The 27387-nt window shown below is 40.7% G+C and overlaps 1 protein-coding gene across 1 annotated transcript in view; it reads right to left on the reverse strand.

Annotated features, from left to right (window-relative positions):
- LOC101016566 (nuclear RNA export factor 2-like) overlaps nucleotides 1-27387 on the reverse strand; it is a 48951-nt gene that overhangs the window by 21052 nt on the left and 512 nt on the right. Inside the window, 22 exon segments of the mRNA XM_031660587.1 lie at nucleotides 4917-5072; nucleotides 5675-5735; nucleotides 8338-8520; nucleotides 9013-9085; nucleotides 9762-9804; nucleotides 9916-10031; nucleotides 10140-10198; nucleotides 10315-10422; nucleotides 10570-10625; nucleotides 10704-10772; nucleotides 11180-11216; nucleotides 12927-13036; nucleotides 13223-13330; nucleotides 13451-13539; nucleotides 13698-13767; nucleotides 13876-13956; nucleotides 14075-14179; nucleotides 14291-14374; nucleotides 14977-15109; nucleotides 15353-15569; nucleotides 26239-26397; nucleotides 26489-26565. Coding sequence (XP_031516447.1) covers nucleotides 4917-5072; nucleotides 5675-5735; nucleotides 8338-8520; nucleotides 9013-9085; nucleotides 9762-9804; nucleotides 9916-10031; nucleotides 10140-10198; nucleotides 10315-10422; nucleotides 10570-10625; nucleotides 10704-10772; nucleotides 11180-11216; nucleotides 12927-13036; nucleotides 13223-13330; nucleotides 13451-13539; nucleotides 13698-13767; nucleotides 13876-13956; nucleotides 14075-14179; nucleotides 14291-14374; nucleotides 14977-15109; nucleotides 15353-15569; nucleotides 26239-26397; nucleotides 26489-26565 — 2194 coding nt within the window.

Here is a 27387-nt window from a genome sequence, read left to right on the forward strand (position 1 = left end):
ATTTTCAGAAGAGAGGAGTAAAAAAACTAACATGTATTGAAGGCCTACTATGTGTCAAAACAAACTTTCTCTATTTTCTCCTTACTGTAATTCTGATAGATATTATTCTTAATCTTTCTAGTGAGAGATAATTCATTTCTTTTTATATATGTGTATATATGTGTGTACATATATATGTGTGTATATATATATGTAATCATTCACTGAGAACCTACTACAATACTGTACTGATGTAAGAGTCCTGGGTCCGGGGAAAAGAGGCTGCAGTTGTTAGAGTCTTAAGGCCAGAGGTGAATAGTCTGGTCAACAGGCACAAGCAGTTACCTGCACAGAAAACAAAAACAAAAACAAGACCAGTTGTACCTCAGTAGTCACCAGTTCAGAGAGATGTCTAGAGTGTTAATCTTCCATCAGGAACCAGTGAATATCCAGAGGAAACCATATTGATCCAGAGGAAACCACAGACACTAGACTGTGGTAGTGAGTTAAGGCTGAAGACAGGGTTGCTGTAAGTGAGGCTTGGCTCTTTGCACTTGTGTAAAGCACTATTACACATGCCTGGGATTTCTACAGGAGAATCTTGTCATGAATGACGTTTTCTAAAGTAAATTTCCACGTGGAAGCATATAATAAAGAGTCTAACTCTTTTTTAAAATATTTGCTGACAGCTTTTAAGCCTCAGTCATGCATCTTTCCCTTCTGCCCCACACCAGGTAAGCTTATAAGAAAGTCTAGGTGCTCTGTCCTTCAGCACCAGTAAGAGATTCAAACCATGCAAGCACCTGATTGTGCACAGGAACTCTCACCCTGACCCTACCCCTTAAACAACACACAAATCTCAAGTCAGTCTCCTATTCTTGGTCTCTCAAGCTGTTTTTAGACCAGTTTGGGAGGCCCACCGTGCCCTCCTGAGAAGGCTCATTATGTTAGTAATAAATCTTCTCATACCCTCTTGCTGTGTGTGTGGCATTATCAGTCTTGACATCTGAATCTGATTTTAGGTGGATTTCTATCCTGTTACTTCAGGTGGCTACAAGAAAAGGGCATACTGGGAAGAATATGATGTACTCATATATTTAGCACTAAGTTGAGGATAAGGAGAAAAATTTATGGCCTTATCTGAGCGGTGCCTCAAATTTGCTCAACATGTATTCCAGTGTGCAAAAAATATGTAGGGCCATTGTCTCTTTAACTGGTTTGATCATCTTAATTGGCTCCACCTACATCTGGCTTTGCTTAGTTCAGCATTCTATGTCTGTCCTGTTGAGAATACTCACAGTATCTTAGGTTAACCTTCCCCTTCACCGAACCATTCTCTATCATGCTTTGGGTACATGGGTAGTTGTATTGTGGAGGCGGGGAGGAAAGGGGCAATGGCGCTGGAGAAAACAAAGGCTTCTAAAATTCAGGGTTTTTTCTCTGTATCTTCATTTGCTTCTTCCTAGAAGGTAAATACTCTAGACTGATCTCTAGATTGGTGACGGATGATGTACAGCTAGTCCTGGTGGCGTTAGGAGGGTGACTGCCTCACATCCATAGCTTGGTCGTGTGGGCCATGCCCTTGTAGCCACTGGCCTTGTGGTCACTCATGACCGTGACCTCTTTGCTCTGACCTTTGTCATAGTAGGTAAGCAGTAAATGGGAACTTTATTAGGAGAGTGGATAGATAGATAGATAAGTAGATAGATAGTTAGACAGAGATACATAGATACAGAAACATATATGTACATATATTTGTAAAATGATATTGCAATTCAAAAACATGATAAGTACAAAGGATGGGTTTATTGTCAGTGAGGGGTGATTACGGACATTACCTAATTAGGATTATTGTAAGGAGAAAATGAGGTCATCTAAGTGTTATGTATTCAACCTTCTTAACATTAACCTTCTATAATGTTATGGGTATTATGGATTTATATGGGATTATACACAATGAGCTATATACATAATTCATAAACACAGATACATAGTCTGAAAAGCTTTTTGCAATCTTCTTTTTAAATTAAAAAATATATGATTAACATTACTTTAGGGAGGTGATTTGCAAGCAGGGGTATCCAGTGTTATCAAAATATAATGTTACTTTTGCAGATTTCAAAATTCATTATTTATTCTAAATATAACCCCTAATACAATAGACATGTATTTATAGAAGAAAATTACCATGTTATCTCCTTCCCATCCCATTCCCACAAGATGTCTATGCTTTTTTAAAAAAACTGCAAACATGTTTATTTCCCCTTCATTTTTTTAATTATACATTTTATTTTGAGATAATTGTAGATTCTGCAGTTGTAATCAATAATGCAGAGCAATCTCTTATGGTATTTACATAGGTTCCCTCAAAGTTAATATCTTACAAAACTTTAATACATATTACAAGCAATGTATTGATATTGATAAAGATACAGAAGTTTCATCACTACAAGGGTCCCTTGTGTTGCCAAGATGTCCACTCTTGAAAACTAAGTTTATATTTCCCATATATATTTGTGTATAATATATGCATTTTTATTTGAAAGATTTATCTATTAAAATATTGATAATAAAGTGTTCCATTTTAGTTTAGAACACACAAATACAAGTTGTTCCTAATATTTTTTTCTCTATTTCTTGTGATTGATGCTTTTGATACCTTATTTAACAGGAAAATACTTTCTAATAGAGGAAAGTAAGAGGTATTACTGAAGAGTTGTAGAAACCATGAACAAAGCACTAGAAGTAAATATCTATTATTACTATGATTTTCAAACAATGAAATTCATATATGTATGTTAATATGTAAATATGCATTCTTTTTAATCAGTTGGATTTTATTATATGTATATTCTGAAATTTGCTTTTTCATGTATTTATCTCTTGCTTTTTATATATACTTTAAAATGTGTATATATTTGAATTAGTTTAATATTTCTTTGAAATATATAATAGCTGGCCATAGACATCACTCTTTCAGCTAAGTCAGATTTATTTATATGTCCAGTATATTAATCTTCTCTCACTAAAATATGTTACAAATACTTTTCCAATTTTTCACTTGCCATTAATTTTTGGTTGTTTTGCAAAGGGGGTAGAATATATCTTTTGAACTTTAATAGTTCCAATTCAACGGAAAGCAGTTAACTATAGAAATACTGTCCCTGGCACCAGTGTGCATTTACCAATTTCTGATTCCCAGGCTATTATCATGAATAAAATTTAGTGACCCTGCTGACACTGCAAGGAAGTTGAGGATTTTGCCTCAATTGTGCATGAAATTATGGAGCCTGCAATCAAGTTTGGAAGGGAAAGAAAGTGCTAGAAGGTCTGAAAGTGGGAGAAAATTAGAGAGATCAAGGAACGGGAGGTTAGTGAGAGAGACAGAGAGCATTAATAAATAAAATGTGAAAAACCATAGGAACATAATTAATCTTGTAAATTAATATATGTCCCCCTGGAAACCTTCATTTCATTCTATGTTCTTTCTTGTCTCTGCTGCTTCACCCTATAGTTGAACATGAAATCCACAGTTTTCTTATTGTGTCTAAAAATGGAGAGAGCGTACACACGAACTAAAGATTGGAGTAAGAAAAGGGGTGTTCCAAGAGCACATCTATCCATGACCAGAGGAAAATGGTTGAGTCATTTCCCCTGTGCTGACTTCTTCAGGTCTAACTATATTTTTACATTGAGTATGAATCTATGTTAGAGTTGAGGGTCACCCAGGTGAGTGACTGCATACCAAAATCCTGAGTTGTATTAACTATGTTACTCCTCTGGGCCTAATTTTTATCTTCTTTTAAATGAGAATAGCACTAATGCTCATGCAACATGATGTTTTGGAGATTAAAATAAAAGACTGGTGGTTAAATGAGTGTGCAGCTATTCCATACTCAAGACTTTGAGGCCCCACTGTCTAGTTTCACATCTCAATTCTGCTACTTAGAAACTGTGACTTTGGGTATACAGTTGTATGTGATGAAGAAGACTTTAGGGTTAGCATTTGCTCAGGAGCATGAGACCACAAGGAATTGTGGGAACTGGCAGGAGGATGAGAGACTGGAAGACCACAGGGTCTGAGCTGGCTAGAAAAGGAGGTCAAGGCTGTGGAAGCCTGATGGTGTACAGAGAGAAAGTAGAGGGGCCATGTGATGGGTTCCGTGATTCCTGCACACAAAGGAACCCAGGCAGCTCTGAGCTCTGAGTGCCTGAACAGACACTGTGGTTGATAAGTAACATGTGAGACCATCTGTAGTCCCCACGATGAGGCTGAGAAGTGCACAGTGTGGTCTCTGCTCCCTAGGTGAGAGGACCAAGGCTTAGAGAGGTACAGGAGCTTGTCTTTGACTATTGAGGCACTACAGGGAAGAACAAAGTTGGCATTATTCTTTATGTGATTGCAACTATCCCCTTAGTTCCTAGTTTTAAGAGATTAACACTCCAACATATGGCTCCTGAATGTACATGTACATAAAGAATTGAAAAGTGGCAAGTGGTAGGAAAGTGGCAACTGATAGGAAATAACATATGCCAAACACAAAAGTGGAGGCATAATTTGTAAACTGGTGGTACCTCTCCTATGTAATAATCTATAGGATTGTGACTTGAAAACGTCGTACCATTATTATTTTAATTTCGAAAAGTGTACCTGCTGATTGTCTAACGTGCAAGTATTACAGAAGTGTGGAAAATAAATTGTGCAAATGTCCCATTCAACTCTTGCCTGCAATTTGGAACTGCTAAATGCCAGTTGTTGAGAAAGTTCCTACCGAAATGACCGTAACCTGAGATTCTGTGCTGCTGCTGTTTGCTTAGAAGTGAAAACAAGTGGCTAAACCCATTCAAGAACATGGACATGGAGCACCCAGTGTAAGCTCTCTGAGGAATGAGCTGGGCGGATGGACTGAATCTTCCCTCCCCCTGCACATGCTAACCTGAGACTTCTCCTCGCATAGTGCACCTTCAGGAAAGGGAGGGGTCGGGACGGTGGATGGAAGCCCCCGTTGTGCCAGGTAACATGCCCGCTTCTGTTGGGCTCCAGGTTGAGCATCTGACAGAGTCCCACTGTCTCTCACGGCCAAGGCCCATCTCTGGAAGGAGCGTGTGCCCTTTCTCATCAGAATTTACTGACAAATTACCTATGAATGCACGCCTGATTGATGTATCTCCTACAACCAGCCAGGGATGAACAGGGATGCAGGGTCTTTCAGTCCTGGCCCTGCTGGCTCATGGTTGGGGCAGGGGAAGAGCAATCCAGGACATGCAGTGTACAATGTGTAACATCACTCTTTATTATGAAAATAAATGGTGATCATGAGTGGGGCGAATACACAGAACAACTGGTTCTTCGAGTGGTTATGTTACCTCGCCTGCAAGTTAACTTTGGCTTTCTGGTGAGCCAGGCCGCCAACCCCAGTCCTGGGCATGGCCTTAGTTAGGCTGGTAAAAAGAGGAAACAAAGAGGATGTGAATGAAGACAAAGAAGACATCAAAGGGCTCCTTTTAGGGGATTTGCTTGAAGGCCTCCACTGGGATCTTGCTCTCGGTCTAGAGGAACTAAAGAAAAGGAGTTGGGACATCCAAAGAGCCAGATGCCCTGGGTTCCATACCCAGACAACCTGGCCTCAATTTTCTGGCCTTTCTGAAATACAGGAAACATCCACGTTTTACCCACTTGATTCCCAGATCTCACCTGGAGCATAGTGAAAACCTGGTCAGCTTTGGTGTAGTTCTACTCACTGTCCTGAAGGCACCTGGGGTGGGAGAAGAACAGGTGATCTCCGACACACTGACTATGCAATGCCACCCCTTAATCTATGCTACTTTTTGCTGGGACACATGTACCAATATGAGCACTATTGTAACAATGAATAAAGGCCTAGGGAAAACCAAAATGCCTGTTGCTGATATTCTTGCCCACTAGAATACAAAGCAGAAAAATCGGGTTGTTCAAATGAACAAGGGCTTAATACATATTGACGAAAAAAGATGTTCAAGAAATAACGAATAGAAATTCAAAACTAAAAATTATCCTCCAATTTTAAAATTGTGGTATAAGACAGGATTCACCATTTTAAGGTGTACAATTCAGTGATTTTTCTGGTATATTTACAAGATTGTGTAACCATTACAATTTCATCTACCCAAAACATTTCCACCACCTTAAAAAAAATACTCCTTACCTGTTAGCAGTCACTCCTCATTCCCCTTTTTGCCCAGACCCTGGTTATCATTCATCTGTTTTCTGTCTCTATGGATTTGCCTATTTGGGGCATTTTATATAAACGACCTCATACAATATGTAGTCTTTTGTGATTGGCTGTTTTCACTTAGCATAATATTTTCGAGGGTCATCCATGTTATAGCATGTATCACAACTTCATTCTATTTTATTGCCAAGTAATATTTCATTATATAGTTATATCACATTTGATTTATCTTCATAAATTGATGAATATTTGGATTGTTTCCACTTTTTGACTATTATGAATAATTCTGCAATAAACATTCATTTCCAAGTTTTTGTGTGAACACAAGTTTTCATCACTCTTTGTGTAATTGCTGTGTCATATAGTAATTCCATATTTACCATTTTGAAGAACTGCTAAACTATTTTCCATAGTGGCTGCATCATTTTCCATTCTTACCAGCAATGTATGAGGGTTCCAATTTATCCATAGCTTTGTCAACATTAAAAATTTTTTTTAATTTACATAATAATTATACATATTTATGGGGTACATAATGATGCTTTGATACATGCAATGTACAGTGAGCAGATGAATGTAACTAGCATATCCATCATCTTAAATATTTACCTTTGTGTTGGGAACATTTAATATCCTCCTTCTAGCTATTTGAAACTACATATTATTGTTAGCTATAGTCATCCTACAATGTTGTAAAACACTAGAACTTATTCCTCCTATGTAGCTGTAATTTTGTATCTTTTAACACAGCTCTCCCTATTGCTTTCCTCCTATCAACACTTGTTATTTCAGTTTCAAAAAATGGTAGCCATCTTGCTGTGTGTGAAGTGATACCTCAGTGTGGTTTAGATTTTAACTGGGTTATTTTCATTTTTATGGTTGAGTTCCAAGAGTTCTTTATATATTCTGAATACAAGTCCCTTATCAAATATATAATAATGCACATATTTTCTCTGATTCTTGGGTTGTCTTTTCACTTTATTGATAGTGCCTTTTGATGCAAAACGAGTTTTAAATTTTGAAAAGTCCACTTTATCTAATTTTGTGTGTGTATGTGTGTTTTGTTATATGCCAGAAACCATTGTCTAATTCAAGGTCACAAAGATTCACTCTTTTGTTTCCTTCTAAGATTTCTATAGTTTTAGCTCTAACTTTTAGGCCTTTGGCTATTCTGATTTATTATTGTATATGGCATATGACGGGGTACAAATTCATTGTTTGTGAGTGGATATCCAGTTGTGCCTGCACCAGTTGTTGAAAAGGCTATTCTTTCTTTACCCATTGACTTTTTCTTGGCGCTCTGGTAGAAAAACAATTGACCATAAAGGTAAGGATTCTGGTTTATTTTGGACTCTCATTTTATTACATTGATCTATACGTCTATTCTTAGGTCTGTATCACTCAGTATGGATTGATTACTGTAGCTTTGTAGTAAGACTGCAGTAACTTTGTAGTGGGTCCTCCAACTTTGTTCTTTTTCAAAATTATTTTTTATTCTGCATTCATTGTATTTTCATTTAAATGTTAGGGTTAACCTCTTAATTTCTACAAAGAAGCCAGCTGAGATTTTGATATGGATTGCATTTGCATTGAATCTATATATAAATTTGGGGAGTATTGACATTTTAACAATATTAATTCTTCCAATCCAGGGACATGGGATATCATCCCATTTATTTAGGTCTTCCTTAATTTCTTTCTATAATGTATTGCAGATTTCGAAGTAAATGGTTTGGATTTTTTTGTTGTTAAATTTGTTCCTATGTTATTTTTATGCTTTTGTACGTGGAATTGTTTTCTTAATTGTATTTGCTTATTGTTCATTACAGGTATATAATAATACAATTGGTTTTTGTATATTGATTTTGTATCCTGAAACAATGCAGAACTTGTTTATTAATTTTAACGGGTTTTTAAGTGGTTTCCATAGGATTTTATATATACAAGATCATGTCATGTGATCTGAACTCTATATTGTTTAAAAATTAATTTCATTATCACAGTTAATGTATATACTTTATGAGCCCACTCATTTTTGGAAACACAACATCTAAATAGTTATTTTTACAAATTAACTGAAAGTTTCCGTTTTTCACTCCCCACTCTTCCCAGCTCACATCTATCCTGAAAGACTCCCAGCACTCACTTCTGAGACTGCTCAAGTTTCACCCCAGACTCGATGGAGACAGTCTCCACCATTTCCTGCTGCTCCTGGGAGAGGGTAGGCAAGGAGCTGGAGGAGGGTGCAGGCACTGGGATGGAGAAGGCACTCTGGGTCTCCTTCATGCTGGCATTCCTCACAATCAGCTTGTCATTCACAATATACAGACTGAAGGAAAGATAAGCTCTCAGACAACTGGAAAAATGGACAACCCCACACTTTCAACAATAATCCTACTTCCACTGCCACTGAGGAACCACATTCCTTCCAAGCCGCTACTCTGCCCACCTTTCAGATTCCTTGGCTGGTAGGCTTTACCCCTGCTGCAGAGTCCACCTTTGGAGAGATTGTCTACCGGTTTCCTTAGATTTGTAGATTTAACCCCAATGCATTTACACTTTACAAAATAAGTAGACATCCCATTTTCAGAAAAGGACTGTTTCACAGAGAAATCTTATAACTGGACAAAAAGATACACAGCTAATTAGTAAGTATTGTGGCCAAAAAGAGAATCTGGTATTCTCATAATCTAGACCTCTCCATGGATCTACCAGTTGGCTTTCCATGGTACTGAGAACATCCCGAGGACTGCACCACCACATTACCACACCATTGGCTCCAGGACAGGATGGGTACTCCCACCCACAACACAGCACTTACTTGGAATTGCTGATAGAAGTCAAGATGAAAGTTCGGGTGAAGGCAAGAACAGAACCTGGAGACTCTCCTTCCACTTTAAAAACAACAAACAATGATACCTCCTTACAGTTGCATATGCTTTACAAATTCTTACAGGGTTCTCCAGTCAGGGAGATAATCTTTTTGCACCCTGAAGGGAGCCAGGCTGGGACAACTTTTCATTGAGAGTCAGGAGGGAGTTTCAGGGACTGAGAGGGCAACAATAGGAACAATTAGCTCCCAGGGATAGAACCCCATAACATGTGTCAGGTCTCTTGACAAACATAAGTTCTCTTTATTCATTTTACACGGTTGCCCAGGAGATGAGCTTACCAACCCCATTTTGCACATGAGGAAACTGAGGGGTTAGGTAACAGGACAATGTTCCAAGTTCACAAAGTAACAACCTGGGATGAGAACCATCAAACTCTACAGACTGTGTCCCTAACGCCTGAGCGGTGCAGGTGCAGACAGGTATGGATGTAGGTCAGGAAGTAATGACGTTTGGGAACAAAATTGGGGGAGAGGAAGAACACAAAGGGAAGGGAACAAAAAGGAAAGAACACAAAGATAACAGAAAGTTGCCGGGAGAGGAAGAACACAAATGGAGAGGAAGAATGCAAGGGGAGGGGAGAAGAGCAACCTGGGAAGCTGAGAGCGTTATTGCAGTAAGCCCAGCCTGGGGAAGGGAGTAATGAGTGATGTGGAGAGAAGACTCTATAGACACTCACCTTCCTTAAATACTCCATTGACAGAAAAGAAGAGCATCCTTTCCTGAAAGGGAAGAAGAAAAAACTAGAGCCTTCATGATCCTCCTACCCACCTACCTACTTCCTACCTACTCCAACTCTCTGGGCCTGACTGAGGGAGGAAGCAGGTGCTCACCGTCTGGATGCACAAATCTACCACATAGGAGTTAAGGTCATGCTGAGTTCTAGGCAATACACTGAGGGAGTCCACAATCTCACGTTTTGTGTGCTTCAGCAACTGAACCCTCAGGTCTGTGTGAGAAAGAGAAGCATTGAGGGCTGCCACACCCTATACCCTGTACCCTATTATTGACTTTCCACCCCATTTCCCATGCTGATCTTCCCCCATCACACACTCACGAGGGTCCTTGATATTCTTTATATTCCTGCTATCCTTGAAGTATTTTTCCAAGCTGCTCCTAGGAGAAGAGGAGGAACAGGAGTGGGTGGTCCGGGTAGTGCAGACATTTCCAGGAACTGGCCTTTTCAGGGGAGCCACATGGCCCCAGACCAGAGTCAGAGCTGTGACACTCACGGTTCTGGGTCCTCAGGGTTGAGGGTAATGGTCAGGGAGAAGCAGGCCTTGTCATGGTAAACACTGAGGAGACCCTTTCGATCTTCAGAGTCATAGATCAAGTAATACCTGTGAAAGAGCAGTGGGGATAGGCTATCTCTGTGGCCTGGGCCCCCAAATGAAACTTGAAGACTTCCTAAATCCATGAATAGACATTTGCTTGGGTGGCCTGTCTTGTCTCAGCCTTCCACTGCCTTAGGATTCTGGGGTACTTACTGAAGCAGGAACTGAAGTACCAGACTCTTTATGGTCTCAGATCCTTTATAGCTTTCCTGAAATCAAAAGACATCTTGAAACTATGTGGTTTAAAAAACGTCCCTTACAATATCTCAAATCTGGTCCCTCCTTACCTTACAAGATTTTAATATCTCAGGGGCTTCAATGCCAATTATAATTGGAGATCCTAACTCCTGGCCATCCTGAGCAAGGAAAGAGGCAGTCAGCAGTGCATACCAGGGAGGTAGAGCTGGATGAGCAAGGAGATGAACAGGCCCGAAGGGAAAAAGGGTTAGAGGTGAGGCGTGAAATTGCCCCCTCAAAATTCTATCAGCAAGACAACAGTTGGAGTCTTCAACAGTGGGTCTTGGAAGCATCTATATTATTAGATGCAACTTTTGTGTGAATTAGTGAGTATGAGTGCCTGTGTGTATTCAAGGACATTTTATTCCAGGGAGAATATTCTTGTCTTTTTCAGGAATCTATGCCTTTAAAGTGGATGAGGGTTGGATACAAACATGTAATCTAGGCAAGAGCCAAAGGACTTGAGGGCAGGCATGGAGGTCATGTACTTGAGTAAGAGGAGACAATGATGACAGTGAATACCTACCAGGCGTAATAACTTGGGGAAATATTCCCGGATGGTACTGTCCATAACAAAAAATAGAATGAAGTGATTGACAATTCAGAGTTGCACAGCCTCTCTCCCTCTCCCTCTCCCTCTCCCTCTCTCTCTCCCTCTCCCTCTCCCTCTCCCTCCCCCGCCCCCTCCCCCTCTCACTCTCCTCCCTCTCCTTCCTCCTGGTTAGCTTCCACCTAGACTGCCCCGACTCTCTTCTCCAGTGCCACAGGAAGCAGCATTGGGAGCTCCAGAGTTTCATCCCCCTCCCTCCCTCCCCTTTGTCCAAATCCCAACAGAAGGCTCCGCAGGGAGCAGGAAATGGAGTGGGAGCGCAGGGCTCTGCTACCCCACTGGCTGTCCATCAATCTGCCTGGCCTGGCCCTGGCCAAGACCAGGTCAGCCCTTAGGGATGCCCAGGATGCTGGGATAGGTAGCTGAGTGAGGCTGGGCTCAGGAGACAGGAAGGGTAAGGCAGGGGGATGACAACAGAAATGGGGTGAAGGCAGGGGAGGGAGAGACAGGTGAAACATAGGAGAGGAGAGACAAGGGAGAAACAGGATGCAAAGTAAAGGGAAGGGAAAGATGCTCTACTGTGGAGGTGGAGTTCAGGGAGGTATAGAGGAGAAAAGGGCTCCCCTGCTGCAGCCCTTTCCCTCATTGCCCCCAGCTGGCCCTGGGGACCGAGGCAGGAAAGGAAAACATGCACCTGTTGGGCTGGGGCCCACTGGATGCGGCTGGAGCCTTTCTCACCTGTGTGAGCTCAGTCTGAGCTGAGCATGGGAAACAGAGCAGCCACGGGGACAAGAGACCTTCTCCCAGGAGGAGTGAAGGGTCAGGCCCCAGCTCAGCATGGGGTTCAGAGTCTGGGGACCCCCTCTCCCGACCACTGCATTCTCTTCTGATGGTCCCTGACTCCTGTGCCCCTCTGTGCTGGCACCTTGACTGAGAAATGCTACCTGTCTCAGGCTACCCAGGACTCCTCTGAGGGCCCAGGCAGGACGATGTGAAGTGTGGAGGGAAAGAGGGGCAGTGCCCTGAGAGGCCTGTCCTTCTGTCTCCTCAACCTCCTCGGCCCTCTGCCTTCCACTCCTGCCTCAGGAACGTGGCCTGCTTCTGGTCCCTTGACTCAGGAAACCCAGGTTTCTCCTCAAGGAGGGCCCAGTTCCTGGCATTGGGCCAGAGGAAGAGATGGCATGACAGCAGCCACCCAGGGCCTCGGCCCTCAGTATGAAGCAGGGAAGCCCCAATGTCAGCCCAGGACAGGTGGCGGGACATTTTTGGAGCAAGAGGAGAACTCCTCTTGGGACAGGGGAGGGAAGCCCCATCTCAGCATGGAGGCAGGAAGGCCTGTCTCAGCATGAGGCCCTGGACTAAAGGAGTCTTCTCGGTCCAGGGCACCAGCATCTCAATACTGCTGGTCCTGGGGAGGTGGGAGAGCCCCGCTTCCTGGAGCATACTTACGGAGGGCACGCTGGAGGAAGCTTGGTGGAGACAGGTGGGAAACACATCCCAGAGCAGGTGAAAAGGGGAGCATGTCAGAGGAAGGAAAGGAGACGTCTAAGCACAGATGAGTGAGTAACACAGAGAGAGGAGGGAGAGAGAGAGTAGGAGGGGAGGTCTGTGGTTCTCCCAGAGGACCAAGGCCGCTCCTTCCTGCAGAAGGGCACTTTCAGACACAGCTCAGTCACCCAGGTAGCAAAGGTGCCCAGGAGGGGCGACAGGGGTTGCCACTGACCTTACATAGGCGGACTGGTCCGAGAAGGTGCTGCACAAGGGGTTCCCTTCTAGCCATAGCTCTTCGAGCTTCAGCCCTTTCACCTTGCCCAACTCCCATGCTGACTTCAGCTAAGAAAGATGGGGAGGAAACTGGAGAAGGAGGGCCAGGGAAAGAGAGACACCTGCAACCCTGGGTCCCAAATTCCCCCAGCCCTCACAGTCACCCACAGGTACCTCTGCCTGCTTGTTGCCATTATCCTGGTGTATACTGCCATCCGCCCTCCATCCAAAGTTGATCTGGCTCCCCCTTCTCACCTTATTTTTGGAGAGGTTCAGGGTCTTGACTTTGGGAGCCTTCTCTATAATGTCAGACAGGCCATCCAGCTGGTGCAGTATGTTGTCACACAAGTTCAAAGATAATAGCTATTGGGTAAGAACAGTTAGAGTGACGGATACTATCTCGAGGCTTGGAGACAAATCTGCCTTTCACCCCATCTCTTCCACCCCTCTAATTAAATACTAGCACTGGGCCTAAGGCCTCACCTCAGGGAAATTCCTTTCAATGATCTTCAGAGTGGCAGCCATGCAGTTTCTTCGATTCAGGATTATATCAATATGATGTTTCACCAAGTCTCCAGGAAGCCAAGAGAAGGGAAGCAGAAGGCTGTGAGGGGCCTGACTGGACCAGCACCAGCACCAACCCCTCCCAAAGTTGCCATCCATATAAATCTCCCTCCCAGGCAGACCGTTCTGCCCCTACTTGCCCTAGAATTGCTGCTGTCAGCCATACCTGGGTCAAAGCGGAGCCTCTGGAGATCAAGAGCTTGCTGGGAGACATCATATCGTTTGTTCAGGGTCAACTGCAGAGACAGAGACGAAGAAAGCAGCTCTGAGGCTCTGGTGGTGTGGTGGTCATGACAGGGAAATATAGGTGCGGGGGAAGAAGAGGTGCCTTGAGTATGTATTACCTTTAGCTGTGCCATCTCTTTTGGTTTCAACATTTTCTGCATAGACTGGGGTTTAGTAGAAAGATTGACAAAAACAAACACCTGCAAGAAGGCAAGGCAAGGTAAGCACCAGGACCTCTAATCTCAAAAAGACAAAGACTAGCCCCTGGCCTGTCCTCCTTCCCAGAGACTACATATAGGGAGTGTTGTTGACATATACCTTTTGGTTTTTCTCATCATGAATCTTGCAGTTGACTTTCTTTAATGCACAGGCAGCACTAACATCCTGAACAAAGAAGTGGGCCTGATTTTTGTTGTAGTGGAACTACAGGGAATAAAGGCAAGAGCAATAGTGTCAGAGGCCAGTGGCTCCTGCTGAGTCAGGCGTCTCCCCCTCCCTTGTGCCCACTCATCTGGCTTCACCATCTTCTCTTACAGCGACTGGAGTGAAGGGGACATTGCAATGGCTCTGGATTGAATTCACTATCCAAGTCTTATCATACTTTATCCCATAGGGAATCTAATAATGGTAAAGGAAGGATATAGGAGCAGAAGAGAGACAACATGGAATTAAGTCTGGAAAATAACCCAACTAAGTATTTTATTCTAACCTTCTAATGGAGCTTTAAAAGACTTCTGAGATAGGGACCATTAACATGATTTCAACTTTTTTTTTTTTTTTTTTTTTTTTGCCAGACATGGATTTCCTAGTTGTCCTTTTCTCTCTATTCCAAATGTACCTCCCAGATAATAAAATTCAGATGTTCTAAATGATCCTTTTTTTTTTTTTGTAAGGTGCTAGGAGATTCTACCTATTGAAGATCCAGCCTGCACCTCTGACAAGAACTGCAGAAACTCAACACTGCTACACTTAGCTTGAGCCATGAGACATCTTGTGGAGAGCTGCTCCATCTTCTTGGCAGTAGTTTCCACCTTTGCATTACAACCTCTTGCGTCCTCTTGCAGTCAGCCTGTTCCCTTTACATTGTTTTTCTGAACCTGTGCTTAGATGTTAACTCCCCCCGTCCTCAGAAAAATATCTAGTATTTCTACGTGTGATTAACACAACTCTCCCTGACCCACCTTTCCTGCACAGCTTTTGCATTTTCTCAGGACACTCACTGTGACCTTGAACCAGGTCCCCAGGTCTCCATTCTGTGTGTTCTTCTCCACTTCTCTCTCTGGAGGAATTCTATCTTGGTATTCACTACGGCATTCCACACTCCTACTATTGGGTTGTAAGGTAGAGGGGTTGCTGTGGGGAAATGGATAAAAAGATATGTCTATAAATGTATAGAAATGCATAGAAATGTGACACAGTTTTTCATACACCCTCAACTCACTTAAAACCAGGTCTGCAATTAGGATTTCTCAGCCATTACTTCACTTCTAGCATTCTTCAGTTTTTCAAGGAGAGGAAAAATAAAACTACAGAGAGTGAAAGAATTACAAAGTCCCAGGGGCTGCTATGTGCAAACCAGCCTGCCTGGTCACTTACTTTCTTATTTGGGGGTCCTCGTGGACATCCCCCACCTCTACATTTTCATCTTCCTTCTGAAGGTGGGGAGGTGGGAGCTCATACCCATCATGTTCATCATGAAAGTTCTCCTTTCCAAAACTCCCCTGGGAAGAATCTCCACCTTTATTTTCTCCTTGAGGAGAGCTGCTACCATCACTGTGTTCTGAAATTAGGAACAAAAATAAAAGTTCGAAGACAAATCAGCGGTCATATACCATGTACCATTTCTTGGCCTAACATAATAGTAAGGCAAGCAAAGTGCCAACCTGCCCTAATAGAGCAGTCACACAAACCCCAGAAAGCAAACTCCTCTACCTGTCCAGATAGGAGAGCCTTTTCTCACAAATGACACAATTAGGGAAGAGATCTTAAAGGAGGAGGTAACCGTGTGGAACTATTTGGAAAATGGAGCAGGATTTATAAAGAACAGAGTGTGAATGTTCATGGATTAGACTGGACATCAACCAAACCCCAGGAAGGATCCAAATGTTGCCTTCTGTTATGCCATTGTAGTCTAACAACCTCACCAAAACCTGATAGGCAACCTCTCTCACACTTCCAAAATGCAATCAGCCACCAAATTGATTTTATTAACAATCAGCAAGCTGTACTGTCTTTTCTAGTGCAAGCTTTCATGACAGGATGGATTGATGCATCATCCTGCTAAACTGTCTCTCTGCTTCCAGCCTTGACCTCAACAATACTCTTCTGGAAATACACAGAGTGAGCTTTCTTTTTGCTGAGCCTAAAATGCCTTTCAGCTGAGAAGACAATGCTTCTAACCTCCACTCTTCTATAACAAGGAGCTGAACAATGATCAGAAATGGTGTCAACTATAGTTTCCAAGTGTTTAGCGATTTTTCTGTCATCAGAGAGAATACTCTGTATGACTTTCATTCTTTTAAATTTATTGAGGTTTGTTTGATGGCCCAGGACATGGGCTATGTCTGTGAACATGGTCTATCATGAATGTTAGAAGACATGTGGAAAAATAGTGTACTCTGCTGTTGTTGGGTAAAATGTTCTATATATGTCATGTAGATCTGGTTATTGTATTGATTATACTATTCAGATCTTCTATAACCTTGTAGATTTTCTATATAGTAATTCTATCAATTGCTAAGAGTGGGATGTTGAATGCCCCAATGATAACTGTGGACTTGGCTATTTCAGCTCCATCAGTTTTTCTTTCATGTATTTTGAGCCTCTGCTGTTTGGGTGTGTACACAAGTAGGATCATTCTGTCTTCCTGGTGGATTGATCCTTTTATCATTATGTAATATTCTTTTTGTTTCTATTGGTTTTCTTTGCTAGCAAGTCTACTTTATCAAATAATTGTGGACTCAGAAATGCTTATAAAGTGTTTCAGTTATATTTCACACTGTATTTACTCCTAGGAATTTCCTTGTTCACCCTCCGTATTCCCCACCAACATGTTCAATTCACCATGTGGCAAGATTTGGAAGTTTAATTTACATCTACAAGATAGTATCAATTATCTTTCCCATAAGTGTATTCACAAAGGATATTTTATTTTTATCACATTCAACTGAAACAACGGTAATGCTAGTGGTTTTGGAGGTGGGGATTAAGGAAATTAGACTATCTGAAGCCAACTTCCTTTTAGCATCTAAATTTAAGATTCTCTAGGTTTGTATTTTATTTTATATATATATATATATTTTTTTTTTTTTTTTTGAGACAGGGTCTCACACTGTCACCTAGGCTGGAGTGCAGAGGCATGACCTTGGCTCACTACAACCTCCACCCCCTGAGCTCCACTGAATCCTCCCACCTCAGCTTCCCAAGTAGCTGGGACCACAGGTGCACACCACCATGCTAGGCTATTTTTTTTTTTAATTTTTGGTAAACATGGGGTCTCACCATGTTGCCCAGGCTGGTTTCAAACTCCTGAGCTCAAGAAATTTGCCTGCCTCGGTCTCCCAAAGTGCTGGGATTACAGACATGAGCCACTGTGCCCGTCCATAAGTTTGTATTTTATATGTATTATATATTAATTACTCCATGTTATCTCAGGACATACTTGCGAGTAAACATTCTATTCAGTCCTGATCACTTTACAATATACTTATTATGACCAGGCCTCAGATGAACTCCTCTGAAAAGTCATTGCTTTCACTGTGTGACCCATGGTCAAGATAGTCTTGTTACTCACAACCTTTGGAACTTTCCCTGTATGGCCCTGGAAGTGAAATTAAATGTGGGTTAGAGCATTTGATCCAGAAATGTTCAGTCCCCAAAATTTGATGATAGCTTGGAGTGCTCTCTTTTTCTCATATTTCACATCCAATTGATCAGGAAAGTCTCTTGACTCTACCTTTAAAATATATCCAGAGTCTGGCCCCTTTTCATTCCCTCCATTGCTACTACCCTGGCAAGGTCACCAACATCTATCTCCTGAATTACACTGCCTTCCAACTTGTCCCTCTGCTTTTATACTTGCTCCCTCACCATACATTTTCATCAGAGCAGGAAGAGTGATTTTTTTGAAGCATAAGTCAAATCTTCTCATTCCCCTGCTCAAAAATCTTATAACAAGGGTTTGAATCCCATCAATATGTTAAAAAGCCATGAGTTCATAATGATACTCAAAAACAACAACCAAGAAGATCCTTATTGATGACATTTGTAGAATGCCAGGAAACCAACTTATATTTATGAAAATTTGTAAATAAAAGGGAAGAATCAAATATTTATTTTGCCTTCCCTGTGCAAGCTGTACATAAAGATAGCCAATTGTTGATGAAATTTTATTTTTATAGGAATATTCTAGCTAATATATGAAGAAGGCAAGATAGAATTTGACTATCGTCATTCAAAAACTTCTAATTAAATAAAGAATTTATACAATGATCATTAATGCCTTGTAAAAATCACAAAAAGGGAAATAACCAGATATCATGTACTTTGTTATGGGTACCACCTATGAAATATTCTTGCCAAACATTAAACCTGAATCTGATCAGGCCTCAGCAGCAATTTAGGACTTCATCATTGTGGATAGGCAATGAACCAAATGTATGACAAAAGACCCAGTTTCTTTAACAAATAATTTGAGAGAGAGGGAGAAAGACAGAGAGACTGAGAGATAGAAACAGAGAGAGAGGTGATAAGTGAATATGTTTGCTGCTGTATACTTGTATGCTATTGAATATGTTATATATACACAGATATATTTTCAAACTGCAATCATATTGTAAAAATATCTGTAACCTACTCTTTCAGTTAACATTTTACATCATTGCATGTTCAGAAATAATACCTAATTGATTTTTATTATTTATCAAATTAATATGCTTTCCTTTAAAGACATTGTGGAAATTAAAGCTAAGGTCACCTGTTTACCAGAGCAAGAACTGATGGTTGAATCTCATTGAGCTGAAAGCTCAGGAAAGAATAAATATGATTAGTTCAAAGTTTACCTTTTTCATATTCTCTAAAATATCTAAATAACAATTTCTGACTTTAATATAATTTATGCATTCGATTATTATTATAGTTAAAATTTGTCACAGGTCGGGCACGGTAGCTCATGCCTATAATCCCAGCACTTTAGGAGGTCGAGGAGGGTGGATCACCTGAGGTTGGGAGTTCAAGAGCAGCCTGACCAACACGGAGAAACCCCATCTCTACTAAAAATACAAAATTAGACTGGCATGGTGGCGCATGGCTGTAATATCAGCTACACGGGAGGCTAGGGCAGGCGAATCGCTTGAACCCAGAAGGTGGAGGCTGCAGTGAGCCGAGATCACAGCTTAGGTAACAAGAGTGAAACTCCGTCTCAAAAAATAATAATAATAATAATCTGTCACAAGTTTAATCTACTAATAAAATTTCAAATTTTAATAAATCTTTCCAAAGTTTTGCTACTATAAACAATGCTATGAAGAATAGGATTATATATACATTCTATTATTTGTTTACAGTTTTTCCTGCAATAATTCTACAAGTGGATTACTTTGGTCAAAACATGAATGCTTTCAAATTTAAGAGATTTTTAGAAGTGGCATTTAAAATATACATTTATACTTATCTGCATGTTAATCAAGAGTGAGTGAAAGAGCTTATATTCTCACCAGTTCACCAACCATTTTGAAAATGTGTATATGTTGATAAAACAATTGCCCTTTTTAAAGTTTATATTTTGAAAAACATTCCCTCAATGTATATATTCATAATTAGTCAGGAGGATGGCGGGAAGAGAAGGATCTAGAATTTATTATCAGGGGAGTGGCTGAGATATCAGAGAGTAGTTGAAGGCTGAGAGACCTGACAGTCTCATAAACAAGAGGCAAACACTCAAGGATGGAAGCATAAGATGAGGATGAGCAATGGCAATACAATAAAACGAGAAAAACTTCTGATGTACCAAATCCATGCTAGCCATATATGTTCATCTGGAAAACTTCATGGAAAGCACATTACATTTGTTTTCCCATTCCTGTGACATTGTCTTCCAAACATTAGAGAGAAGACACAGTAAAGAAGATAATAATGAGGATAATAAGAACTATACCAAACTCAGCATTTGAAAAAATAAACCGAGTTTTTCTTCCAGCAAAGAGAGACTAGTTAAGTTGCACCAAACTTCCAACTGAGAACAACTAGAAAAGTGTGGAAAATAATTTAAAATAAAAAATTATTTAAAGGCATCAAAAAGCTAATGATACAATAAGATGCTATGGGGGAAATACCAGGGGAAAAAAGGAAACTCAGAATGTAATCCCAATCCTGGGGGCTGATTTTTTTCTAGCAGCAGTTGATGATTCCTGAGGATATAGGTAAGATGCTAAAATGCTGTGAATTTGTACCAAATTCCCACAGAGTCATAGAGCTAAGAGCATAAAATATGAAGTTGGGTATGTCAAGGAGAGGGGACCTTGGCAAACCACTCAGGCTTAGATAGGAACCTCTAAGAGCTATGTCAGGTAAATACGGGTAAACTAGAAATAGACCAGCCCTCCAAGGGACTGAAGTCCAAATTAATCATCTCAATCATCAATGAGATTAAAGAGATTTGGGGTTTTCCTTGCAACGTAGCAAGTTGACAGAAAAAAAATCTTCCCTGGAGCAAGACAACTTCATCCTAAGACTGAAATAAATAAATCTACAATTTATTATATATAGTTCCCAGAAAAAAAAAATCTAGAAGGAGATAAAAATGACATGATTAAAAACCAAGCAAGCAAAAAATAAAAAATAAAAAGGACAATAAAAAACACATAAAATCCAGATAATCAGATAATGGCATTATTGTCAAGAATATAAAAGATTAAGTATTTCAGCCAAGAATTGGAAAATATATTAAAATGAACAGAATTTCTAGAATTCATAAATTCAATAACTGTAATTAAGAACAGTTTTGTGATTAGCAGCATAACATAACAGATATACTTTTGTGGTCTTTACCCTTCAGATTACAATGTACATTCTTGCCTTACCAGTCTAATGCATATTAGTTCTTTTACATCTCCTTGAACAACAAGGAGGTTTGGAAAGAAGGATCTGAAGAAAATATCCAGAATGAAGTATGAAGACGCAAAATTATGAAGAATGAAAAAGACATGGGGCAAAATTAAAGGAGATACAGTGAATACACCAAACATGTTTAATTGGAGTTCTAGAAGGAAGAAAAGAGAGTAGTGCAAAAGCAGTATTTCAAGGTTTCAAAAAGTAACAAAAGATACCAAGTCACAGATGCAAGAAGCAATATATATTTCAAGTACAGTGGGGCATGAGGAAAACCAAACCCAGGTCCATCATAGTACAGCTATTGAAATCCAAAGAAAAAAGCAAATATTCAAAGTAAAATCAAAACAATGGGTTATCTTCAAATGAGCCAAAATAAGACTGGATCGATATGTAATTTTTAAACAGAAATAATGTAGCTTGAAGAAAGTAATGTTATATATTCAGAGTGCTAAAGTATAATAGCCGTAGGCCTAGAATTGTGTGTTTATTTAATTTCCGGTTTTTTTTGAAGATACAAAAATGGAAGTTAAATAAACATCTGTGATATTGCAAAACATATATTAGATCTTCAACCCTGTTTCCTGGCATACAGCTCCTAAAATTTTTATAAACTCCAAAGTGAAGTCTTTTTGTATGCTAGGCTGGCAGTCCCTAGGTAGCTTCAGGATCGGGGATGGTCACTGGAAAGAGCAAGGCAGTATTAAAGGGCTGGGACTTTCAAGGGGCTGAAGGGTAAGTCAGTCACCAATGGCCAATGGATTAATCAGTCATGCATACATAAAAAGCCTACATAAAAAGTCAAAGAACAGAGTTCAGAGAGCTTCTTGATGGATGAACACATGAAAGTTCCTGGAGGGTGGCACACCTGGAGAGGGCATAGAAGCTCCACATCTCTTCCCGCTACCTTGCCCCATACATCTATTTGTCTGCATTATTTGCAATATTCTTTATAATAAGCTGGTAAATGTAAGTGTTTCCCTGAGTTCTGTGAGCCATTCTAGCAAATTAATCACATTCAAAAAGAGGGTCATAGGAACTCCAACTTGAAGGCAATCAGTCAGAAGTTCTGGAGCCCCAGACTTCCGATGGGTGGTGTCTGAAGGAGGGGGCCAGTCTTGGGGACTGAGCCCCCAACCTGTGGGATCTGATGCTATCTCCAGGTAACCTAATTTAATTTTGACGCTATCAAAATTAAATTAGCGGACACACAGCAGGTGTTTACTATAAAGTTGATTGCTTGCTTGTTGGTGGGGAAAACTCCCCCACACGTTTGATCACAGAAGTCTTCTGTGCTGATGGTTGTTGTGGAATGAGAAAATAGAAAAAAGCACTTTAAGTAATTTTTTTTTCACACTTCTGACCTTTTTTTTTTTTTTTTTTGAGACAGGTCTCACTCTGTCGCTGCCCAGGCTGGAGTGCAGTGACATGGTGTTGGCTCACTGCAACCTCCGCTTCCTGGACTCAAGCGATATCCCACCTTAGTCTCTAGAGTAGCTGGACTACAGGCATGCACCATGCCTAGCTAATTTTTGTTTGTCGAGATAGGGTTTTGCCATGTTTTCCAGGCTACTTGTGACTTTTTTTTTTTTTTTTGAGCTGGAGTCTCACTCTTGTTGCCCAGGCTGGAATGAAATGGCACGATCGTGGCTCACTGCAACCTCTGCCTCCTGGGTTTAAGTGCTTCTCCTGCTTCAGTCTCCTGAGTAGCTGGGATTACAGGTGTACACCATCACGCTGAGCTAATTTTTGTATTTTCAGTAGAGACAAAGTTTCACCATGTTGGCCAGGCTGTTCTCGAACTCCTGACCTCAAGTGATCCACCTGTCTTGGCCTCCCAAAGTGCTGGGATTACAAGCGTGAGCCATCGCGCCCGGCCCTACTTGTGACATTTTAAAGCAAACAAAAGCTAAGCAAATTTGTCACCAGTCAAAACTAAAGATTCATCCTCAGGCCAAAGAAATATGATCCCAGATTGAGGCACGTAACTACAAGAAGGAATGAAGAATAATTACATTGGCAAATACGTAGGAAAATCTAAATGAATACTGACTATATAACACAATGATAATGTCTTTAAAGAATTTAAATATGTGTTCTCGTTCAGCTCTCACTTATAAGTGAGAACGTGCAGTGTTTGGTTTTCTGTTCCTGCATTAGTTTGTTGAGGGAGGGGAACAACACATACTGGGGCCTGTCGGAGGGGTGGGATTAGCGGAGGGAGAGCACTGGGAAAAATAGCTAATGCATGCTGGGCTTAATACCTAGGTGATGGGTTGATCTGTGCAGCAAACCACCATGGTACACGTCTAACTATGTAACAAACCTGCACATCCTGCACATGTAGCCCGGAACTTAAGATAATAATTAAAAATAATTTTTAAAAGGAATTTAAATATATAAATGCATATAATTAAAAATGCACACCAATATACTGGGAGGGGTATTATAATAGTTAAAATATTGGAGGGTACCTGTGTTGTCTAAGGATATGTAAAAGAACTAACGTACATTAGAGGCAAGAATGGATGTTGTAATCCGAAAGGTAGGCTACAAAAATGACAGAAGAACGTCACATTATCAATCCAAATGAGGCAAAAATTAATAATTTAAAAATAATTTTAAATTTTACAAAGGAAAAGAGAACATTAGAATAGGAAAATAGATGTAAAGCAAACAAGAAAATGTTATATTTAAGCCAGATTATATGTGGAATTATGTTAAGTGTAATGTACTGAAGATTTCAAATAAAAAAGCAGAGATCATAAGACTCAATTAAAAATTAATTCAATCAAATGCTCCTTAATAGGAACATACGTAAAACAAAACACAGGACATTTGAAAAAAAATGGCAAAAAATGTACCATTAAAACACTGACCAAATGAAAGCTGTTGTAACTATTCATAAGAGATAAAATATACTTTCAGTAAAACATTACTAGAAGAAGGGATATTTTGTAATGACAAATGGTTCAATTCAACATAAAGATGTTAATAAAACAAATTTTTATGTACTTTTTAGTGCAAAGCCAAAATACACATGGCAATAAATTGATGGAAGTAAATGGAGAAAAAAATGCACAGTAAAAACTGGCAGAAGTAAATGAAGAAATGGACAAATCCACATTCTCAGTAGGAAACTTAAATATACTTCACTGAATGACAGATAAAACAGCCACAAAATCCATTAGGTGAAGATTTAAAAAACATGACTAACAAAATTTACTTAACAGAGGCTGGGCGCGGTGGCTCACGCCTGTAATCCCAGCACTTTGGGAGGCCAAGGCGGGCGGATCACGAGGTCAGGAGATCGAGACCATCCTGGCTAACACGGTGAAACCCCGTCTCTACTAAAAATACCAAAAAAAAAAAAAAAAAAAATTAGCCGGGCGTGGTGGCGGGCGTCTGTAGTCCCAGCTACTCAGGAGGCTGAAGCAGGAGAATGGCGTGAACCTGGGAGGCGGAGCTTGCAGTGAGCCGAGATCGCGCCACTGCAATCCAGGCTGGGCGACAGAGCGAGACTCCGTCTCAAAAAACAAACAAATGAACAAAATTTACTTAACAGAAAGAACACTGCATATGACAACACATGCAACATTTCAGAACAGATTATATGCTGACCTATAAAACAAGCCTCAAAAACGCTATAGTGGTAATACAATCTACTTTGAATGGCTGCTGAAAATTTGAGGTTATTGGGGGGTTCCCTGTCCCTCCTCCACCCCTAGTATAAATCTCAAGAATGTTATTTTCCAATATCCCTCACCTCAGGTGACAATCCTCACTCCCCAAATCCTGGACCAGAGAGGATCACATGACTCAGACCTTTCCCCTAACCAGGGGAACATCTCGGCTCAGCCATTACCATAACCACAGGAGGGGAAGTTTTCCATGTGGTGCCAGGATGGATGTGTCAGGACCCACTAGGTCCAAGACCTCAAGAGAGTGGGAAACAGTCAGCCTTGGCTCTTGCTACTTCCCATTTAAAGGAGAGTCCGCTAGGTGTCATGTGGGTTGGAATGGAGGTGGGGAGGGGGCTCAGTCCCTCCTGCCCTGTGGGAACCTAAAGCCAAGGCTTCATGCTGACCAACTCACCCATGGTGTGTCCTTAAGGCAGTGACGTTTCACCAATGTCCTCACAGGGCTCTCTTAAAGGGAATCTGTGTGGTCTAGAGCTCGGGGTTTGCAGAAGTTTGGGGAGGGCAGCACAAGAAGGTGAGAGCAAGTCCCAAGCAACTTTGTTAGTGGACAAGATGGAGTCCTTACAGGAAGTCCCTTCTTCAAAGGCATAGAGAGGAGACCTCTGGGGGCTAGACGAGACTGAACTTACTTTTCTTACTGCCCCCTAAGTTCACTACCAGTCTAACCCCCAGGGAGCGGTTTCCAAGGGAGATACTCTTGCAGAATTGGTTAGCTACAATCACAGGGCCTCGGACCCAGGTACTTGTTACAAACAGAGAACTCAGCTATTCAGTCTCTGTCCAATGCATTACATTGTATTTCTTTATGGAAGAGGAGAAAACTTATTTGCAGAATCACCAGCTCCTTGCTGTCCCTAAAGTTTGCCTAATTATAAATATTCAACACTACAAAATGTATATTTTGAAAATAAAGTCATTCTGCACCTTCTATCAATGTGATCACCTCACGATGACCTAAAGATATTCACTGTAGTCTATTTACCAGTCTGGTGCACACTTTCTAGATATGCAAGGCAGATGTTTACCTACCTTAAAATATTTGTAAGTAACAAACATACATATATATATATATACACACACACACTATACATATATATTCTTTTAAGAATTTGAAGTCACATAATTTTCTGCAAACTGATTTTTTCACATACTGTGACATCCTTTAATTCTCATTTCTTTACCAAATGTGGTTTGGATGCAGATGTTTATTATAGAATCCTTTTGCTTTTCAGGGAAATTAACTGTTGATATTTGTTACACTTTCTCCTGGTAAGCGAAGTCCTTTAGCACAGGGATATTAACACAAAGTCTGCAATACCATTGCAAATATGTTCTTCCAGCTTTTCAGATTTTAATATTTTTTCTTTTGGCAATATAGCAAGTATTTCTAAACTTTTATTAAATTTATGACTTAGAAATAAGACAGGTAATTCTTTGGGAGTACAGTGGGAACAGAAGAACACAGGGTGAATAGGAAGGGAACAAAAGGGGTCAGGGAAGCTGGGAGAGTTCTGAGAGGGAGCCCAGCCAAGGGGAGGGAGCAGTGGGGGATTTGGGGAGGGGACTCTACAGACACTCACCTTCTTTCAACACACCATAGATGGAAAAGTAGAGCATCCATTTCTGAAAGGGAAGAGCTCTGGTGCTCAAGATCCCCCTTAACCTCCTACCCACTTCTGGCTCTCTGGGCCTGTCCAAGGGAGGAAGCAGGTGCTCGCCTTCTGGTATCTATGTCCACCAGGAAGGAGCTGATGTCATGTTGAGTTTCGGACAACACACTGAGGGAGTCTACAATGTCATGTTTTGTGTGCTTCAGCAGCTGCCCCCGCAGGTCTGTAGAGAAGAGAAGCAAGGATTTGGGGTTGGGGGTGCTGCCACACCCTGGTCCTTGGCCCCTGTGATTGTTCCCATCACACCCCCTTACCTTGCCCAGTCTTCCCCATCACAAACTTGAGCATTTTTATATTTCCGCTATCCTTGAAGTACTTGCGCAAGCTGCTCCTAGGAGAAAAAGAAGAGCAAGAGTGGGTGGTCTGGCCAGTGAGGGCATTTCCAGGAGCTGGCCTGTGTCTGCTGGGGATCCTATTTCTTGTTATCATCCTGATATGCACTACCATTTACCCTCAACCCAAATTTGATCTGGCCCTTTCTTCTCATCTCATTTTTAGAGAGGTTCAAGATCTTGACTTTGGGGGCCTTTTTTATAATGTTAGACAGGTCATCCAGCCAGCAAACTTTGTTGTTGTGCAAATTCAAAGACAATAGCTTCTGGGGAAGAAGAGTTAGATAATAACAGAGTGATCTCATTGATGTGCTCATTTCCCTGCCCCATTCTTTAATTGTTTTAAGAAGACTGGGAACGTCTACAAAAGTAATGTCTACTGATTTCTCTGGAGGCTAATTAGGAAAGGTGTTCAGAAGAATAAATAGGTGTTAATCTGTTGGAGAGAGCACTAGAGTAAGAACCAGACCCATTTCTCTTTACAGCACCTTAGGTAGGCCACATCCCTTATCCTGTATTCCACTGGTACATAGGATGAGCAACACACATTACTACATGAGTGTGTTTGTGTGTAGTAATGAAGATTAAGAATATTGCTGCCATTGCTGAGTTAAGGAAGTAATCATGATGGCTTTCTTCTTTATATTTTGTTTTGTAAATTAAACAGTTTATAATATTTGAATTTCACAATATACATTTGTTTGAAAAATATTCACCACTTACATTTTACATAATTTACAGACCTCTGAACTTGCAGCATCATTTCTAGGAATTCATCATATGAGACATTCTTGTTGCATGGATTTTTAAAATGTTATTAT

This window comes from Papio anubis, chromosome X, assembly GCF_008728515.1.
Source record: "Papio anubis isolate 15944 chromosome X, Panubis1.0, whole genome shotgun sequence".
Lineage (NCBI taxonomy): Eukaryota > Metazoa > Chordata > Mammalia > Primates > Cercopithecidae > Papio > Papio anubis.